The 17,241-nt window shown below is 48.1% G+C and overlaps 1 protein-coding gene across 2 annotated transcripts in view; it reads left to right on the top strand.

The window, feature by feature from the left end:
• The window catches only part of WDR7 (WD repeat domain 7), a gene marked incomplete at its 5' end in the record, with an annotated part of 133,050 nt that extends 116,378 nt beyond the window's left edge, over nt 1-16,672 (top strand). For both annotated transcript variants that reach the window (XM_082012846.1, XM_082012845.1), the window contains 2 exons: nt 13,389-13,493; nt 16,141-16,672. In XM_082012846.1, coding sequence (XP_081868972.1) covers nt 13,389-13,493; nt 16,141-16,344 — 309 coding nt within the window. In that variant the 3' untranslated portion in view covers nt 16,345-16,672. The remainder of the gene's footprint in view (nt 1-13,388; nt 13,494-16,140) is intronic.
• Between the last annotated feature and the right edge of the window lie 569 nt (nt 16,673-17,241).

Raw genomic sequence — 17,241 nt, 5'->3', positions numbered from 1 at the left:
GGTTTTGGTTCGGTTTATTTCAAAGCAAAAGATGCTTTTAAACGCTGGCTAGAATCAATACTGTTTGGTCCAGGGTCCTTTATTTGGCTCACTGCAGAATTAAAGTCAGAGCTTCAGCAGTCCAAGCAGTAACTGAATTGTGCATAGTATTATTTTATTTCAGTACCTACATGCCTTTGCAAATTTTTATTCTTATATAAGGCAGAATTATATTTGGAATGACTACTTGCTGATGTCTGATGGCTTGTTTTAGTTAACTTTGATTACCGAATAAAAGCCACTGTTCTCACATATGGGATTTTAAAGGTGGAAAGATAGCTATCCTGCAATCTGAACCTGTAAGTGCATTTCCTGGCACTGTCACACTGACAAGTTCAGGTGAGGGAGGAAAACTTGTTAGTAGAAACACATCTTCAAATTGCAGGTAAAAGATAATTACTGAGTGTAACCTTTTAATTTCCTAGGCCAAACTCCTGTTCTCACCGGGGGCGGGAAGGGAAGCCGCTAGGCTGCAAGGCGAGGGCCATCGTGCCGTCCTCCAGGCACGCAGCAGATGGGCAAGCACATTTAGTGCAGTGTCCTCGGGCGCTAAAAACGCCCTGTCACGCCCTGCCGAGGTAGCGTGCAGGGGGGCTGGGGGTGCCTTCCGTTCGCTTTCGTTTAGAGTCTGACTCACATAAGCAATAGCAGAGTTCACAAGGGAAAATCCATAGTAATGCAATACAGGGTAGTAATACGTGCATCGCTGGCAAGCGGGGCAGGAATTTAAGGGGGCATGCTCCGGCCGCACCAGGGCTTAACCGTACTTAGATTTTCATGTCCTCCTTGATACGGGTGCAAGCCTCGCTCTTTAGTTGTTCTTATATTGTGTTTCCAGTGCGAGACAGCCTCAGCGCAGAAGGCAGGCAGCGTGCTATCCTGTGTGCTGCAGACCCGTTTCCTCTGTAGCCTGCGGTAGCTTTACCCTGATTTTCTAAACATGCCCAGCAATACAGTCGAGGGATTTTACTCCTTTTCATCGTAACAAGAAAAGGTCTTATCCTATCAACAGCAAATCCCAGCTACGTTAGGCATGAAATAGCAAAACAGCCACTTTTTTCAAGTTTCTAAAATGTCTTTTAAAAACAGAGTTTAATTATTCCTGGTTGGTTAGGTGGTGGTAATTTAGCAGCATATTTTATGGGAGTAAACTGTGCTGATATGCTTCTACACGGGAGGCTGGTGGGGATTTAGCCAAGGTGTGAATTTACAGCACGCTAACTCCTCTGCATTAACTCTCCACTTGAATATTGTTGATCTGCACCAAACCTGCCTCTGTGCATCACAGATAAATCTACTTTGCACATATAAATATATGCATTAAACCACGAGTAACAAATGCAAACTGAGAGTCCTCACGTACAGCCTAGTGAGTGCACTATAAATTCATACTATAACTCCAGTCCAACTTTCCAGCCTCGGTAGGCTCGGTAACGAGGCCTCAGGAATCACAAAATTTGCTTTTTAAGTCATGTTGATCAGAAACATTAGTTTGCTAAAAGACAGGGGTTTTTCTCTCTCTGTACCTTTTTCTAGTTGATTTGGAGACTGGTTGAAAGGAGCCAAGGTCAATTGTATGAGGTTTAACACGGCCAAGTGCCGGGTCCTGCACTTGGGTCACAACAACCCAATGCAACGCTCCAGGCTTGGGCAGGAGTGGCTGGAGAGCTGCCCGGGGAAAGGGACCTGGGGGTGCTGGTTGGCAGCCGGCTGAACATGAGCTGGCAGTGTGCCCAGGTGGCCAAGAAGGCCAACAGCGTCCTGGCCTGTACCAGCAATGGTGTGGCCAGCAGGAGCAGGGCAGGGATCGTGCCCCTGTACTTGGCACTGGTGAGGCCGCACCTTGAATCCTGTGTTCAGTTTTGGGCCCCTCACTCCAAGAAGGACGTTGAGGTGCTGGAGCGTGTCCAGAGAAGGGCAACGGAGCTGGGGAGGGGTCTGGAGCACAAGTCTGATGAGGAGCGGCTGAGGGAACTGGGGGTGTTCAGCCTGGAGAAGAGGAGGCTGAGGGGAGACCTTATCGCTCTCTACAACTGCCTGAAAGGGGGTTGTGGTGAGGTGGGGGTTGGCCTCTTCTCCCAAGTAACAGCGATAGAACGAGAGGAAATGGCCTCAAGTTGTGCCAGGGGAGGTTTATGCTGGATATTAGGGAAAATTTCTTTACGGAGAGAGTGGTCAAGCATTGGAACAGGCTGCGCAGGGAGGTGGTGGAGTCACCATCACTGGAGGTGTTCAAAAAACATGCAGACGTGACACTTTGGGACATGGTTTAGTGGGCTTGGTGGTGTTGGGTTGATGTTTGGACTTGATGATCTTAAAGGTCTTTTCCAACGTTAATGATTCTGCGATTCTGTGACATTGTTGTCAGTCACCTCTGTGTGTAAGAGCTCTTGTCCTTTTTCCTAAAGGACTATCACTTCCTTTAAAGAAAAGCTGGAACAAGAGTGCGTGCAAATAACTTTTAAAAACAAAATTTGAGTCTAAGGTTAACTCCAAATTCATAACTTGCAAAATCACATTTAATTTATATTCCATATTTTAAGTAGAAATAGAGCACTAGTATGCATTAAATGGTGATGGTCAAATCTGGGTTTCTCCATTTAGGGTTGCCCATGGCCAACAAGCACATATTTAAACACGACTCTCTGTACATGTCCAGAGCTGCTTAAAGTGATGTTGCTAACACTTTGTTTTTAACTGACCTATTTCTCCAATCATGACCTTTGTGAATGCATTTTTGCTTTCGGGGGTCTGTTCTCTGTTAGGGAAGAACACAGTGCTGAACTGGGGCTTTGTGCCCGACTGCTTTCTGCTTCGCTTCTCTCATCTGTAAGTGCGAGACCCGTAGGCACCCAGGCACAGGGAAGGGCTGGAAGCCCCATGGAGCTGGGACTCGGTGAGACCTGCGGAACCCAGAGGAGAGCTCTGCTGCCAGGGCTGCGTTTCTCCCGCAGGCATCGCAACACCTGCTTGTGATTCAGCCCCAGTGTCGCCGCGAGCGGCTGCAGAATGGCTTTTCAGCTGGGGATAGAGAGGGACTTACAAAACCTGCAGTGAAGTTACAGCTTTTAATCCAGATATCAACGTACATCTCGGAGGGAATTGAAACAATAATTAACACCAAGCAAAGAAAATCTGTATCCCTGATGTATTTAATGACTCATAACCAGAAAAATTTGTGAACGTGTCATCTCTTATACTTTGTCAATTATTGAGTAATTATTGATCACTAATTTGTTTTAAAATCTTATAGCATATAATGCTCCAGGTATTATTACTATTATCACGAATTAATTTCCCTAAATTTTAGAGCAGTTGTGTGGGTAAATGGCCCTGATGCTGTTCACAGGGTTTCTGAACGCCCAGATGCGCTTTGAACGCCAGGCTCGGAGCGCTTCACACTCTGCCCCTCCACCCATCCCCGCTGGTGTTTAGCAACGTTTTAATTGCAGAATGTTGTGGAATATGCTAATGCCCATGATCTGCATAGTATAAAAATATATGCTTGCTTGACAGTAGAAAAGTGAAACTCTTACTAGGTGGAGGACTTAGTTCACTGGGAGGTGACGGCAAGGAGGCACCGCGGTTCTGCTGTTCCTGTCTAGCACTGCTTGCGGTGCCGCGAAGGTGGCACAGTGTCCTGGTGGAGATCACTGGATGTGTGTATTTGCACGTGAGGCTGTAGCCAGTGTTCCCAGTTAGATCTCGGCAGATGCTGAAAGAAGCATAAATTATTTAAAAAAAAAAAAAAAAAGTCAAAAAGCTGCTGTGTTTTTCAAATACGATGACATGGCATTGCTAAGTGTAAACCATCGCACGCAAAGCACTCCTTGGAGATTTAGACTTGTAAGATAATGTTCTCCAGAAATTTTTAAATTGAGGACTTGGAAGTCAAAGTTTCCACTTGTTTTGGTAATCTTGATGCCGATGCTTGTGACCCTTGGAAGAGGATGCGAGTGGTAGCTGTGGAAGGAAGGAGCAGCATTAGGGAGTTCTGCAGAAGGTGACAGTTTGCCCAGGAACGGCTAAAGATCTGGAAATACGCTCATTAGAAAATTAGAGCGAGGAGTGGCGAGAATCAGAAGGCTGGCTTCAAAAATGATGGCAGAGTTGCTTTCCCAGGGTCCGCAGGGCAGAAGACCCCTCCAGAAGGATAATTAAGTCCCCAAACCCCACCGTCCTGGCGGGAAGCACTGATCTCGTTAGCTTTTCCTACGCCGCTGGAGTTGCTGAACGCTTTTCTTTAAAGTCTCGGGTCACTTGGGAGCTATGGATTTGTGCGTTTTGCAAGTGCATTGAAGGCTCTGGAGTCAAAGGTTAAAAATACTCTAGTGCTCCAAATATGACGGTGACATTGTTCTAACTAGTTTTCTTTAAAATTTGAGTGAGTAAAGCTGGAGCTGAAAGGGAAGAGCTGCATCTTAACAGAACTGTTTGAGGACGAGTGCTTCTTGGTGCACCCAAAAATCCCAATGCTCTCACCGTTTCATCTCTACTGACACAGCTTAGAATGAATTTTAGCCAAAGGGTACCTTAGCAAAATGCACTTTGCCTGGAAGGACTGAGAAACTTAGGGGAACATTGTGCCTGGCTGCAAGTCTCGTGACAGCTGCTTGAACGGGAAAGGAGGAAAACTGGGATTGCAGTGACCACATCTACCTCATCACCGGAGACGTTTCAGAGGTCAGAAATGCTTCATGCTCCAGCCACTAAACCATGCTCTGATTATCGACTACCAAATAGAATGTGTAGGGAGGTGAAAAGCAGATATTTAATCAGTTCAACTCCTATTATTAAACATTATTTCTATAACAGTAAGTAAGTAACTAGGGAGAGGGGATGCTCCATGTATTCCCGTCTCCTGCTAACTCATTGTAGGGCAGCATTTCATTCGTAGTCTAGTTGGAATTTTTAATAGCTTTTTTTTGAATAGGGACTGATTTTTAATGAAAATTAGGAGGTTTTGACAAACAGTATCTGTAAGAGAGCAGATTCTCACTGTCATCACTGTCACTGGCTGTAGCCATACAGGGTTACTGAGGTGACGATTTATTTCTTTACCTAAGTGCCTTGTGTTTAAAAAAGACTCCGTTCTGTGAACTCGGCTGTTCCAGTACAGTTCAGTGGTAAGTGTTGTATCAAATTTACATGTTTACTAGGAAAGTAACGTCACCTATCCTATCTGCTCCTGAAATCTGTTTTAATAATACTTATTTTTACTCTCACTTTTTATAATCACGAATCATGCCTGAATGGTGTGGCCAGAATCCATCGTTCTGCTCAGTTCATGTCCGTGGGTTGTGTGTTCTCCTGTGGCTGAATAACGGAGGTGACCGGGATGCGCTTGGAGCACTTGCCGTGCCGTGGCAGGGGTTGTGCGGGGCGCGGGGGCAGTGCCTGCGCCTTTTGTGCCGGGGTGGGGGTACCGGTAGCCTCCACGGGCTCCTTCCCTCTGCCAAAGCTATTAAAGAAAGGAAGTATTTTTCCCTAAGGCCTTCAGGTAGTCGCTAAATGAACTAGCTTTGTTGCCTTCATAATTGAAGATCCATTAGATTAATCTCACAAAAGTTTCTCGCGCTCCATCCGACCAGCGTGCTCCTACTCTTGCCGCCCTCCTCACGGCGCTCCGCTGCGGTGCAGCCTCCGACCGGTCGTACACCAGGCTGCTGGGGCTGCTCCGCTGCGGTGCAGCCTCCGACCGGTCGTACACCAGGCTGCTGGGGCTGCTCCGCTGCGGTGCAGCCTCCGACCGGTCGTACACCAGGCTGCTGGGGCTGCTCCGCTGCGGTGCAGCCTCCGACCGGTCGTACACCAGGCTGCTGGGGCTGCTCCGCTGCGGTGCAGCCTCCGACCGGTCGTACACCAGGCTGCTGGGGCTGCTCCGCTGCGGTGCAGCCTCCGACCGGTCGTACACCAGGCTGCTGGGGCTGCTCCGCTGCGGTGCAGCCTCCGACCGGTCGTACACCAGGCTGCTGGGGCTGCTCCGCTGCGGTGCAGCCTCCGACCGGTCGTACACCAGGCTGCTGGGGCTGCTCCGCTGCGGTGCAGCCTCCGACCGGTCGTACACCAGGCTGCTGGGGCTGCTCCGCTGCGGTGCAGCCTCCGACCGGTCGTACACCAGGCTGCTGGGGCTGCTCCGCTGCGGTGCAGCCTCCGACCGGTCGTACACCAGGCTGCTGGGGCTGCTCCGCTGCGGTGCAGCCTCCGACCGGTCGTACACCAGGCTGCTGGGGCTGCTGTTACATATTGCGGTTTAACTTTGTCCTTCTGACAGTCGATGCAGCCGTTCCCGTTAAGGGTATGGCTTGCGTTTTGGTGGCTGGTTAGACGAAGTCTGTGCAATAAATGGTAAATCTGGTCCATGTCAGGACTTCTGGGGAGCGTTCGATGCCTCTGCTCCCTGGGAAGTACTCTCTGGCGCTGGGATATCAGCCCAAACTTCCTCACTGCCATTGAGTATCAGCCTGGAGGGGTTTGTGGTGCAAGACGTAAAGCTTTACAGGGCTTCCAAGCAGTGAGTGTGCGCAAACCCGGAGACCTGGTGTTTGTCCAGTATGAACTCTTGTCTAGATTCTTATCTATACTTTGTATTTTTTTTACACAAACTGCTAATTACTATTATGCCCCTTTTAATAGTGATTTGAATTATTTTATCTCTCACAAAATACTATTTAAAAATACGGAAAAAATATCGAGCACTTTCTTCTTCCATTTTTACTGATAAGAATATCCTAATCATACTCAGAATTCATATATTAAATTATTTTCCTAGAAGTTAAAGCATAAAGCTTAGCCTACAAGCTGCTGAAAATCCTCTTTTAAAAACAGCAGTTGTCAAGGAGATGGGAATTTTAGTAACAATACCAAGTTGTCTAACAGGTACTCGTGCAGATAGTTTAAGGATATATTATAGTACTATGAAACTTTATTTAAAGTACAGCGGCATTATTTTCGCAGAGGAAAAACTCACTGCTGATGTTACGGACTGGTGGTTTCTATGTTCAGGGGTAATTAATTGCCGTATGGATTTTGACGGTCCACGTGGAAGTCTGGAACCTGTTCGAGAGCGTACGTCGCGTCTCCGCGAGCATGGGGTGTGTGGAAGGCAGGCTGGGCTCGGCTCCGCGCTCCGGGCGCACGCTGCCGTCGCAGCCGTGGCTTGAGGGGAGAGAAGGCCAGTTCTCGGCGCTTCTGTGCGGTGTCACGATGCGGTGCGGGGCTGGAGCCATACGATTCGGGGACCGTTTTAAACCGTCCCGTGACACTCGGGTGGCTGCAGCTGTCATCTAATTTTTCCTGGATTAAGTTCGGTTCAGAAAGAAGCTGCCTCATTTTCTGGTTGTCATTTGCCCAGGAAGTAAAAGCAAATTGTAATGAGGGACGCGCAGCGGGAGAACCTCCTAACAAATGAGAGGCATATATTGGCTTGACAGCCGGCCTGCCGCGCCAGTGATAAATGTATTTTTATACGCGGCCGTTCAAGGGCACTTTCTGCTCCCGGTGAATGCTGCCTGTCAGATCGTGCACGGCACATTTGAATACTGAGTAATTGTAATGGCCGATGCAAAATTGTATCGCTGTAAGGTTAAAAATTGTTACGTTTTTTAACTTAATAAAATATAATACATGCGCTTGGACTTTATCTTGATATTACTGAGAAGTCACTTGAAGGACGGGAAGAAAATTAATTTAAAGATGCAAATGCACTCTTTTTCTCACTACTGTCTTGAAATTTTTCCTGCAGTCAGTATGACTGGAACTAACCTAGAAATTAAATTATTAAAGATATTGAGATTGATTTAAGTTAATAGTATTTTAGATATTTCCACTAAATTGCTTAGAAAGTAGGGATTTATTTTTTAAAGTGTTCATAAAAGCCTTTGAAGGGCTCTCTTGAAAGAATTTACTTTTGGTATGAAAAATGAGGCAACATTTTAAATATCTATTCAGGTGAAGCAGTTTAGTTTTGTATAACTTTGCTTTTACGAAAACCAAAAGGATGCCCTGTCCCACCCACCCCCTCCTCCCCGCAACTGGCTGTGGCCGTGGCCGTGGCCATGCGTGGGGGCCAGCGTGGTGGCTGGGGGGGCACCTGGCCTTGGCGAGGGCAGCCCGCGGCTTGGGGAAAGGCTTTGCTTGGCTGGCTCAGCCGGTGCGGACAAGCTGTGAACAAGTCTGTTTCCTTCTGTTTTAAACACACGGACTAGTACACTTACTGTATCTTATTCAAGACTTCTAAGCGTAGGACTTCTAGTTTCATATTATTCGGAATCCATCATATTTGTATAAAAACAGAATTAAAATATAGTAAAAATTTCCATAAACCCTACTCGTGTTGGGGGTGCGCAAGTAGGTTATTTCCTCCGTGTTTGCGTGGTGATTTCGTACGACCCCTGGGTGGGTGGCGGGGTCCGTGGCGGGGTCCGTGGCGGTCGCCATGCTGGCTGCAGCGTGCCCACACCGGTCAGCTCCTGGAGGGCCAGGGCTGGGGGTCTCAGAAGGCTCTCGACTGCAGGTTAATATGAAGGAGTCAAAGCGGTAGCGACTACTGTTGGAAACGAAAGGTCAGGAGCAAAATGGCAAATGGAGACTTCCTACCATCTGTTGAAAATCCCCCGTACCCCTCCGTTGCAGGGACTGATCTTAAGTGCGTGTATTCTGAAAGAAGTAAATCTGTCACGTGGAAGCGCGATGTGAAGAGCCATACAGCAAAAGAAGACAGATGCGCAGGAGCCCAGGAAAGAGTGCTGCTGCAAACAAAGATAAGACTCACAATCTCTGAAGAAAAAAGAAGAATGGGTTCTGGGCATAGTAGATCGCAGCCGGGCGAAGGTGCTGTTAATCTCCTTGGGACTGAAGCGAGAGCAGCCGAGCAGGCACCGCAGGGCCCGAGTTTACCTTTGCAGCAGTCGTCGAAGTATTTCTTTTTATATATTCTCTTTGTAGGTCAGCCATTTTTATTGTTATCTCAAAGGCCGATATTTATTCCTCTGCATGGTTTGGGCTCTGTATATGTTCCGCAGGGTTTTGCATCCAACGTTAGCATTAAAATCCAACTCGTAATTTTTAATTAAAAAAAAAAGAAAATGTTTGCGTGACATGGAATCACTCGGTGCGTGCCGCCGCTGGGGGACCTCGGAGGTGGTGTATGCATGGCAGCGAAGCACTGCTAACCTGTTTTTTCTTTGTGACTCATTCCTAAGAAGGACTGATCTGTCAGACCTAGCTCTTGTCTGTTAAGATCTGTTCTAGAAGTGCGTTATTTTTTATTTAGTTGGGGGACGAAGTAGAGGGAGAGTTTCTTTTTTTCAGTAGTGCCATCAACACCGGTGATTTTCAACTTAACATTTCAATTGTTAATTGTCTTCTATTAAGCTTTGCCTTTAGCATAATGAGCTTTAGATCTGTGATTTATTTATGTTCTTGTATAAAGTTGCCTTTATGCCTGCTTTCTAGAGAACGCTTCCAGGTGGCTGCTGTGGCAGATCGCCCCAGCTTGGCTGCTGAAATTGCCCATGAAGTCGTTGCCAGTGACTCCTCTCTGGTCGCAGAATCGCCGCCTCCTTAATTTTCAAATACCCATTCCTTGCCCAGAGATGATTTGTATCCCCTGCAAAAGTCGGAGCTGATGTTTTCACGCTGCTCCGTGCTAAAAGCAGGCACAGGGTAGTGCTTAGCCGTGACGAACCTCTGCTTTTGTACGTCTTTCACGTGATGGGGACTGGAAGGGCAGTGCTTCTGGGGGATGCGTTAGGCGTGCTGCTTTCTCAGTGAGTGAGTTCTTTGTTTCACTTTAGTTAAGGTACCCCTAGAGATGGGGGTTATAAATATCTACTAATAAAGGTGGTAAAATACTAGTATGTCTCTCTAGCAGTACGTAAGTTACTTTATCAATTTAAAGTCTGCATTTCAGTATATTTATGAAAATAAAACTGCTGCAGTGATACACTGTTTATTTTTTATGTCACCTTTAACAGAATATTGCAGTTCAATGTAGAGTTTACCAAATATTGGACTTAGAATTAGGTTGTCATAGCTTCAGTATATCATGTGGAACAGGACGACGACGGTGGCAGGTGCAGAAGTCAAATAGTCTCCCAGGAGCATCCTCCCATTAAAAAACAATTGGTCGGGCAGAGGGAAGCTGCAAACAGCTGCACTTTGTCCCACCATCTCTGCCGTTCAGAATTAAGACTTATTTCCAAACCGGTATCGCACGGGTTTTTGCATACTTTTCATTGCGTGCTAATATAACCGCTTCACAGCTGAAAAACTGGCAATAGTAACTTGAAAGCAGCCCCAAAGGATGAGCGTTTGCTGTGCGTTCTCTGCCGAAGCGTTAGTGCTGTCATCCATTAATGCAGCGCAGCGGTGCCGGCCAGGGGAGCCTGAGCACCAAACGTGTGGGTGCAAGCGGAATATTTTGAATGAGCAGCAATGGTTTGTTTCTGTTACGCTTACTCATTGGCCTCGGGAACAGGAGAAGAGCATTGCAAAGCACACGTTTAGATAGCGCACTAAAAAATAAATCTTGGCTTGAAAGGATTAGCATCAATTAGAGAAGCGCTTCCTTTAAATAACAAAGCAGATTAATTCCCTTAAGGATTGTACTTATTGGAACACATTTTCAGTAGTAAAAAGAGCAACAAGTGTGCTAGTACTATTGATTTTCTACCTTTGTATTACCAAAACATATTTTATTGACAAGTATTACTTGCTTGTTAAGTGCTAAAGAGTTTGATGGGTCTGAACATTGGATCATCTAATTAATTGCCCTTTCAAACTTTCATCCTAAGCTGTGGTGATTACATTAAAGAGATAGGCTTGGGATTCTATGGAGTTCACTCACCTTTTACATGATAAACAAGAAATGAATATATTAATGGGTTCTTAATATATAAGGCTAACGTTAGATGCAGGGTGCCATTCTGAGTAGGTCTTCATCTTTTAATGTCCCAGTGATGGGTACAGGAGCACTACTTTTATTTCTGCAGCCTAATTTTATTCAATGAATATTACAAAGTCTTTTTTCACACGGTTAAGCCCTGCCAACTTAAAGTTGGCGCAGAGCCTCTTAATGCAGAAAGGGCAGCTATTGTGTATTTTTCACGTGCTTCATGCGCTTCTGATACTCGCCCCGGTGCTTGCTGGTCATCGCCCCGGCACTCGCTGGAGCCCGTCCTCGGGCCAGATCCCTGGGGAGCTGCGGCTTCCTCTGCTAGCTGGGAGGAGCCAGCCCTGGGTGCTGACTCCACGGGAGAGGCTCTCGATTTTGTACCGCCGGGGTATGAGGTGGGAGAGGAGGGGAGTACCTGGCATTGCCAGTTTTAAGATCTCCAAAGCGTTAGACAAGACCTAACACAAATGAGTCTGTCTTGTGTAGAGCATCTGCTTATTTTGCGGTTGTTGAACAGGAACCTCAGGTAATGAGTAAATAAGATCTTAACGATGACTCTCACCATGGAATAAGTGAGTAATTTTTCATGGTGTTTCTGACACGTGTTTATATTGTTGGATATTGTAAAAAACAAGTATTTGATGCTGGTGAGACCACAGCTGTAAGTGTGGCATGTGAGCAGAAGGGCGTGCGACTCGCTGAGCCGACACAAGCGACGGGCGGCGCAGCGCCCGTCTCCTGCCGTGCCTGCGAGGACCCGCCGCTGCCCTAGCGCCGCGCAGAAGGGTGTGCCGTAGGGGAACGATGTACGTAACCTTAATTATTGTCAAAGATTGTCCGGAGCTAGGAGACCATTACTTGGCCTTGCAAAATTATTTTTTGGCAAAAGATGCGCACCAGGAACGTGGTGCATGTCTATGCATCTGCGATGCGCTGCCGTGAGAAGGATGTGTTTCAAGTAATAGTTCAAGCTCTAATCTGAGAAAATACGAGGTACCTTCCAGTTGTGTTATTCCTGAAAAAAAAAGCCTTACGTTTCATCTACAACGTAACATTTGAACTTTTAATTACATTTATTATGGCAATAGTCCGACGGATTTTAATTCGCGTTTCTAGCTGAGTCAGGATGGGGCACGAAGGATGCCCTGGCTGGTGGGCAGGCCAGCGCTGTGAGGGGCAGCTGTGCCTGCTTTGCCGGACGCTTCCACTCCCCGGGTCTGGGGCACGTTCTGGGTAAGCATACCTGGGTCCTGTACATTGCAGTGGAAGTAGAGAGGACTCTCTCGGTGAAACGGTTGTCTGCGCGCAGCTGTGAAGGAGGTGGATGTAATTCTGCAGTCCGTCGTCCGCCTCTCGGGGGGGGGCGGGTTTACAAAAATGTGATTACGTTCCTGCGCCACTGGAATGGCGTTTGTGGTCCTCTCGTTGCTGCCTCTGTGCGGAGTACGTCACAGCTGCGCTGAAGGAGGAGCAGGGGCGTGAGTGCAGTACCTTAAACCAGCGCCGACCGCCGGTGCTGGGGAGCGGGTGCTGGGGCACCTGGGCGCGCAGCCGTGCTGCTGCCCGGCCCTGCTCCCGGCCTTTCAGCGGCCTCTCGTGCTGCTCCCAGGGAGCCGCCTGGAGAAGCTCTGAACGGAGTGGCGTTTCCCTGAAGGCTGGTTGTAAAGGCGGCAGGGTGGGCTTGTGCTCCTTACCATTTCCCTGCCCGCTGCCTAGCCAGCTGGAGGCTCCTAGACATCCGATTTACAACCTCCTTCGGGGCGTGTAAGATTAAATTTTTTTAAAATTCCCGTTAAAGGCACATTTATGTTCATATACCTGACAAATTACTTTGGTTTAAAAACTGGATTTGGCAGGGAATGTGTTCATATGATGATTTAATTCCGGTTTATTGGCTAAGCAGCTATTAGAACACTTAAAAGAAATTGTCGTGTTATTTAACACTGAGCGGCATGTGCTTAAGTCCCACCTGACAAGACATTTCAGTGGTGTGCTTTCATGTTTCGGCTTCTCTGGAGGCATTTAAGCGCTCTGAGGAAAGGGCGTTCTCTGTGCTGAGCACAAGTCTCTGTGCGTGACAGGGCAGGAGTTACGTTTTGTGCCATTCCCTCGGGTGCGTGGGAGCAGCACGGGCCACTGTCCTGTCCTCCCTGACTGACGGGAACCAACCTCTGCAAAAGAGCTTTGCCTTGGGCCTCGGGTATTTGCCGATTGACACAATGACAGTCAGAAAATCGGTGCTCGAATAACAGAAAATGCAGGTGAAAATGAAGATGTATTTCCACACGGTATTTAATTTTTACTGACAGTAATGGTGTCCCTCAGTCTTCCAGAAAAGGCTTCTAGAAGTTCATGTACTCGTGCGTTCGTGTTTGCTTAAAAGTCTGTTCAGCATCATCGTGGTGACGGGTGGTGAATCTTCTACGTTCCTGTTCTCTCCCCCTCTTGCCAGACTATCCACGGCCATAAAGGACCGATAACTGCCGTGGCTTTTGCCCCCGATGGCCGGTACCTCGCCACGTACTCCAATTCCGACAGCCACCTCTCCTTCTGGCAGGTAAGGGTGCGTTACCGTCCGTCTGTCTGCACACAGATGGCTAACGAACTCATCTTTGGGACTGTCTTTTAACGTCGGTCAGTAGCGGCGTAATACATAAGGAAACGCTGACGACAGGATAGTCCCAGAAGCTAGGGCAGAAGCTGAAACCTCAGCACAGAGTTTTTTTGTTCCCCAGCCCGAGCCGCCGCGGGTCCCGTGCTGCCCTCCCGCCTTACCCGAAGCGAGCGTGGCTGCTCTGCCTTCAGGCACCCGCGCCGGCGGGGCAGGGGCGGCTGCCGGGCTGGGGCTTGGGCCCCCAGCCCCCGGCGCCTCTCCACTGTGCGGCCCTTCCCTCACCACCCCGCGGGCCTGTGAAGGCAGCTTTGAGTGGCCGTGTCCCTGTAACGCAGGGGCTTTTTCCTATCCCTGTTTCTATTTAAGCAGTTCCTGCAGCTGTCCCCGAGCGAGGGACGGGGCTGTTTGCATACACGTCAGTACGTCACTTCTGGGCAATCAAAGAGCATTTTCAAATTGTAAACTTTCATATTTGATGCTCGACGTTTGAGTACAATACTACTGTAATAGCTCGCTTTCACATACCGAAGGAGCGCGCCGGGTAAAACGTAGACCCGTGTAGGTTTCTCCCCGGTGCCTGTCCCCTTCCTACCAGTAAGGAGTTTTCTTCTCTAACTCCTGCAGCCCCATCAATTCCAACAGAGCGAGCTTCAGGTACATACCTCCTTTTCATTTTTTTTAAGCTTGATGCAAAACTGTGGGAACAAAGGCTCGTTCCCAGCGCCGCAGTGCCCGTGCCCCTCTGCCCAGCTCTGCTCCACGCCCGTGTGTGGTGGGAGCGTCGGCGAGCCCCGTGCTGGGCTGTGCCGCGCAGCGTGGCGCTGTCTTCTGTTTCCCTAATCGTGCTGAAAGCAGGAGAGCTGAGATATAAACAATATAAAGAGGGTCTGAAACACAAGGAGAAACTGAGAAACAGGCCACCATTTTGTGAAGTATCCAGAGGTTTATTTTCTTTAACATATGAGCAAGTTTTTTTCTTTGTAATCTCGTGTTAGTAGGAATATTTTTTGTCAGTTGTAGACTGCTGCCTACATTTCCCAAGCAGGATTTTCTTCTTCCTTCAATGGCTTTAGACTTAAAAAAATACTTTATTTGGAAGCAACTGATCTGATCGAGCAATGTGCGCTATCAAAATCATTGAGTCTTACAGTAATCAGACTAGAAAACGTAACTCGGTATGCCCATGAGTACCAGTTATACTCTTTAACACACTTCCACGGTTTTCTGTGTCATTCGGTAGTTCTACAGGTGCCATAAAAAGGTTACTAAATTATTATCCATCACTGTATTGTGTGCTTTCTGAAACAAATGAGAACAGCAAGGATCTTCATTCATCAGTTACGTTTGTTCAGTTTAAGTGCTCAGGGAAAATCTGGAAAGCAATCGGACCGGATCTTTTAGAATTGGCTGGGAAAAAGAGTCACGCTGGAGTTCTAAATTGTGATCTGCCACGCTTTTCCAGGTGTGTAAATGTTCACGTTAAAGTGGCTTTTACATAAAGAGTTAAATATACCTACACATTTAGTTTTAAAATGTGACCTCGTGCACCAGTGATTTTTCCCTTCTGTGTGCTATTTGGCACTATTATTAATGCAGGAAAATCAGTAACATTAGTCATCTTAAAAGGGTTATTACTCAAGATGATTTAAATTGTGAAAATGTCAGTGGTGCTTGCATGCTCCCTGCTAGAGATGCCATGATTTACACTCTCTGACACCGCTCTGCTGCCGAGAAGAGCCAGGAAAAAGTAATGGCTTGTACTTTGTACTGATCAGAATTCAGGACGTGGCATCAGCAATAACGCACCTTAAATGTCCCAGGATTTGCCAAGGTTTCATGGGGCGTGTCTCAGGGATGCGGCCGGCCGCCTACTGATGGAAATCCTAGGGTTGCAATGGATGCGGATGGAAAGGTTTTCGAGAATAAAGCAACGTTACAGAAAGCGTAGGATTTTGTGTATCTCGGTGGGTTAGATCAGAGAATCTCATATTTAAAAACATGGAGCTAGACAAGATGCGTCAGCAGTAATTGGCCTGCTTTCCAAAGAGTGTAACTCAACAGATCGCTTCTGAATGGCCTCTTGATCTACCAGACAATAGAAAAGCTCTTGCTTTTGGTTTTTCTCTGTTCATACCTCTCATGAGGATGGCTCTTTATTCTGCATATCTTCAGCTCCAGTGTTTTTACGATTTTGATAAATAATAGTCTAGCATAAATATAATCTTACCAATTTTTCACATTTTTTCCTTAAATTCTGAATGTGTACGCTTCTGCATAGCACGCCTTTATAAATTGTCCCCAAGGAGCACGGTAAGGTATGCCCGAGTCCATCAGGTCTTCCGTTGCGCACGGTTGTGTGTCGTGGTCATTAACCACCAACCAGACCACCCAGTGCACCGCCTAAACACTCAACTACACTCCCAGTAAACGGCGCTGCTTGGCCCGACTAACGGAATTTTACTTAAGCCTGGTTGGAGACAGCACTGGTCCAGGGCATCACAGGGATGTCGGAGTTTGGGAGGAGGTCCAGGTGCGTGTCGCGGGTGGTGAAGCCGCAGGCAGGGTGGGTCACCCGTGGGTGTCTCTGCAGATGAACACCTCTCTCCTGGGGAGCATCGGCATGCTGAACTCTGCACCCCAGCTCCGCTGCATCAAAACCTACCAGGTGCCCCCCGTCCAGCCGGCCTCTCCGGGCTCCCACAACGCCCTCAGGCTGGCGCGGCTCATCTGGACCTCCAACCGAAACGTCATCCTCATGGCTCATGACGGCAAGGAGCATCGCTTTATGGTCTAGGGTAAATCCCCTGCGCTGGAAATCCATTTCTGTTTCAAAGTTCTTTGTAATTCTCCCTCTCTGTCTCTCTGCTCCTCGCACGGGATGCCCACAGCAGTGCCCGCAGACCACCGGTGGGCTCCCGCCCGCTCTGCGGGGCAGCTGCGCTGACGCCGGCTGGTTTTTCCTTGCAGTGGGGAGGAGGAAGGCGGCGGAGCTGGGGAACGTGCTCCTTGCGTGGCGCAGCAGAAGCGGGGGATCGGTAACGATGGCGCTCCTCGGCCAGATCCGCGGCGGCAGGAATCGAACCAGGCTTGGCAAGCGGGCTGAACGCGCCCCTCCTCGCTGCACGCGGGGTTCACGCAGCAGCCCTCCTGACACACCTTCTTCCTGTGGAGACTCTCACGGAATCTCAGTGTTTACCAAAAGGCTCGTGTTTACATGCACTTTCTCCTAGTGACCACTGAATGATGGCAGGTCTGGAGCGAGGCACTTGGCTTTCCTAACGCGGGGCTGATTGCCTCGGGACGGGGGATTGAGCCGCCAGGGTGGATGGCCTGTGTTCTGATCAGAGGGGCATGTTTCCTCATACAAAGTCTTGGTTTTCAAGAGAATTGGAAGTGCTGCTGTGCCCAGTCGCTGTTCGCTGTAGTCAGGAAGAAAGAATAATAGTCCACGTGTAAATAAAAAAAAAAAATCTCTTTAAGATGGAATAGCAAACTTGAAGAAAGGAGTATTTATATATAAAGGTGTTTTTTGCTACCAATGCAGGTATTTATTTTAAAAAAATAAAAGACGAGAAGCTTTTTCTTCCAAAAGCCGCTCCCATTTGTGCCGGGACGTGCAGGGCGGCGCAGCCGTGCACCCCGTCCGCGCCGCTCTGCGCCGGTGTCGCAGCCATGGCTCCTGCGGTGCCTT

The sequence above is a fragment of the Phaethon aethereus genome, assembly GCF_964289735.1.
Source record: "Phaethon aethereus genome assembly, chromosome: Z".
In the NCBI taxonomy this organism is placed as follows: Eukaryota; Metazoa; Chordata; class Aves; order Phaethontiformes; family Phaethontidae; genus Phaethon; species Phaethon aethereus.
The sequence above is the reverse complement of the archived record's forward strand: the minus strand, read 5'-3'. Positions and strand labels throughout refer to the sequence as shown.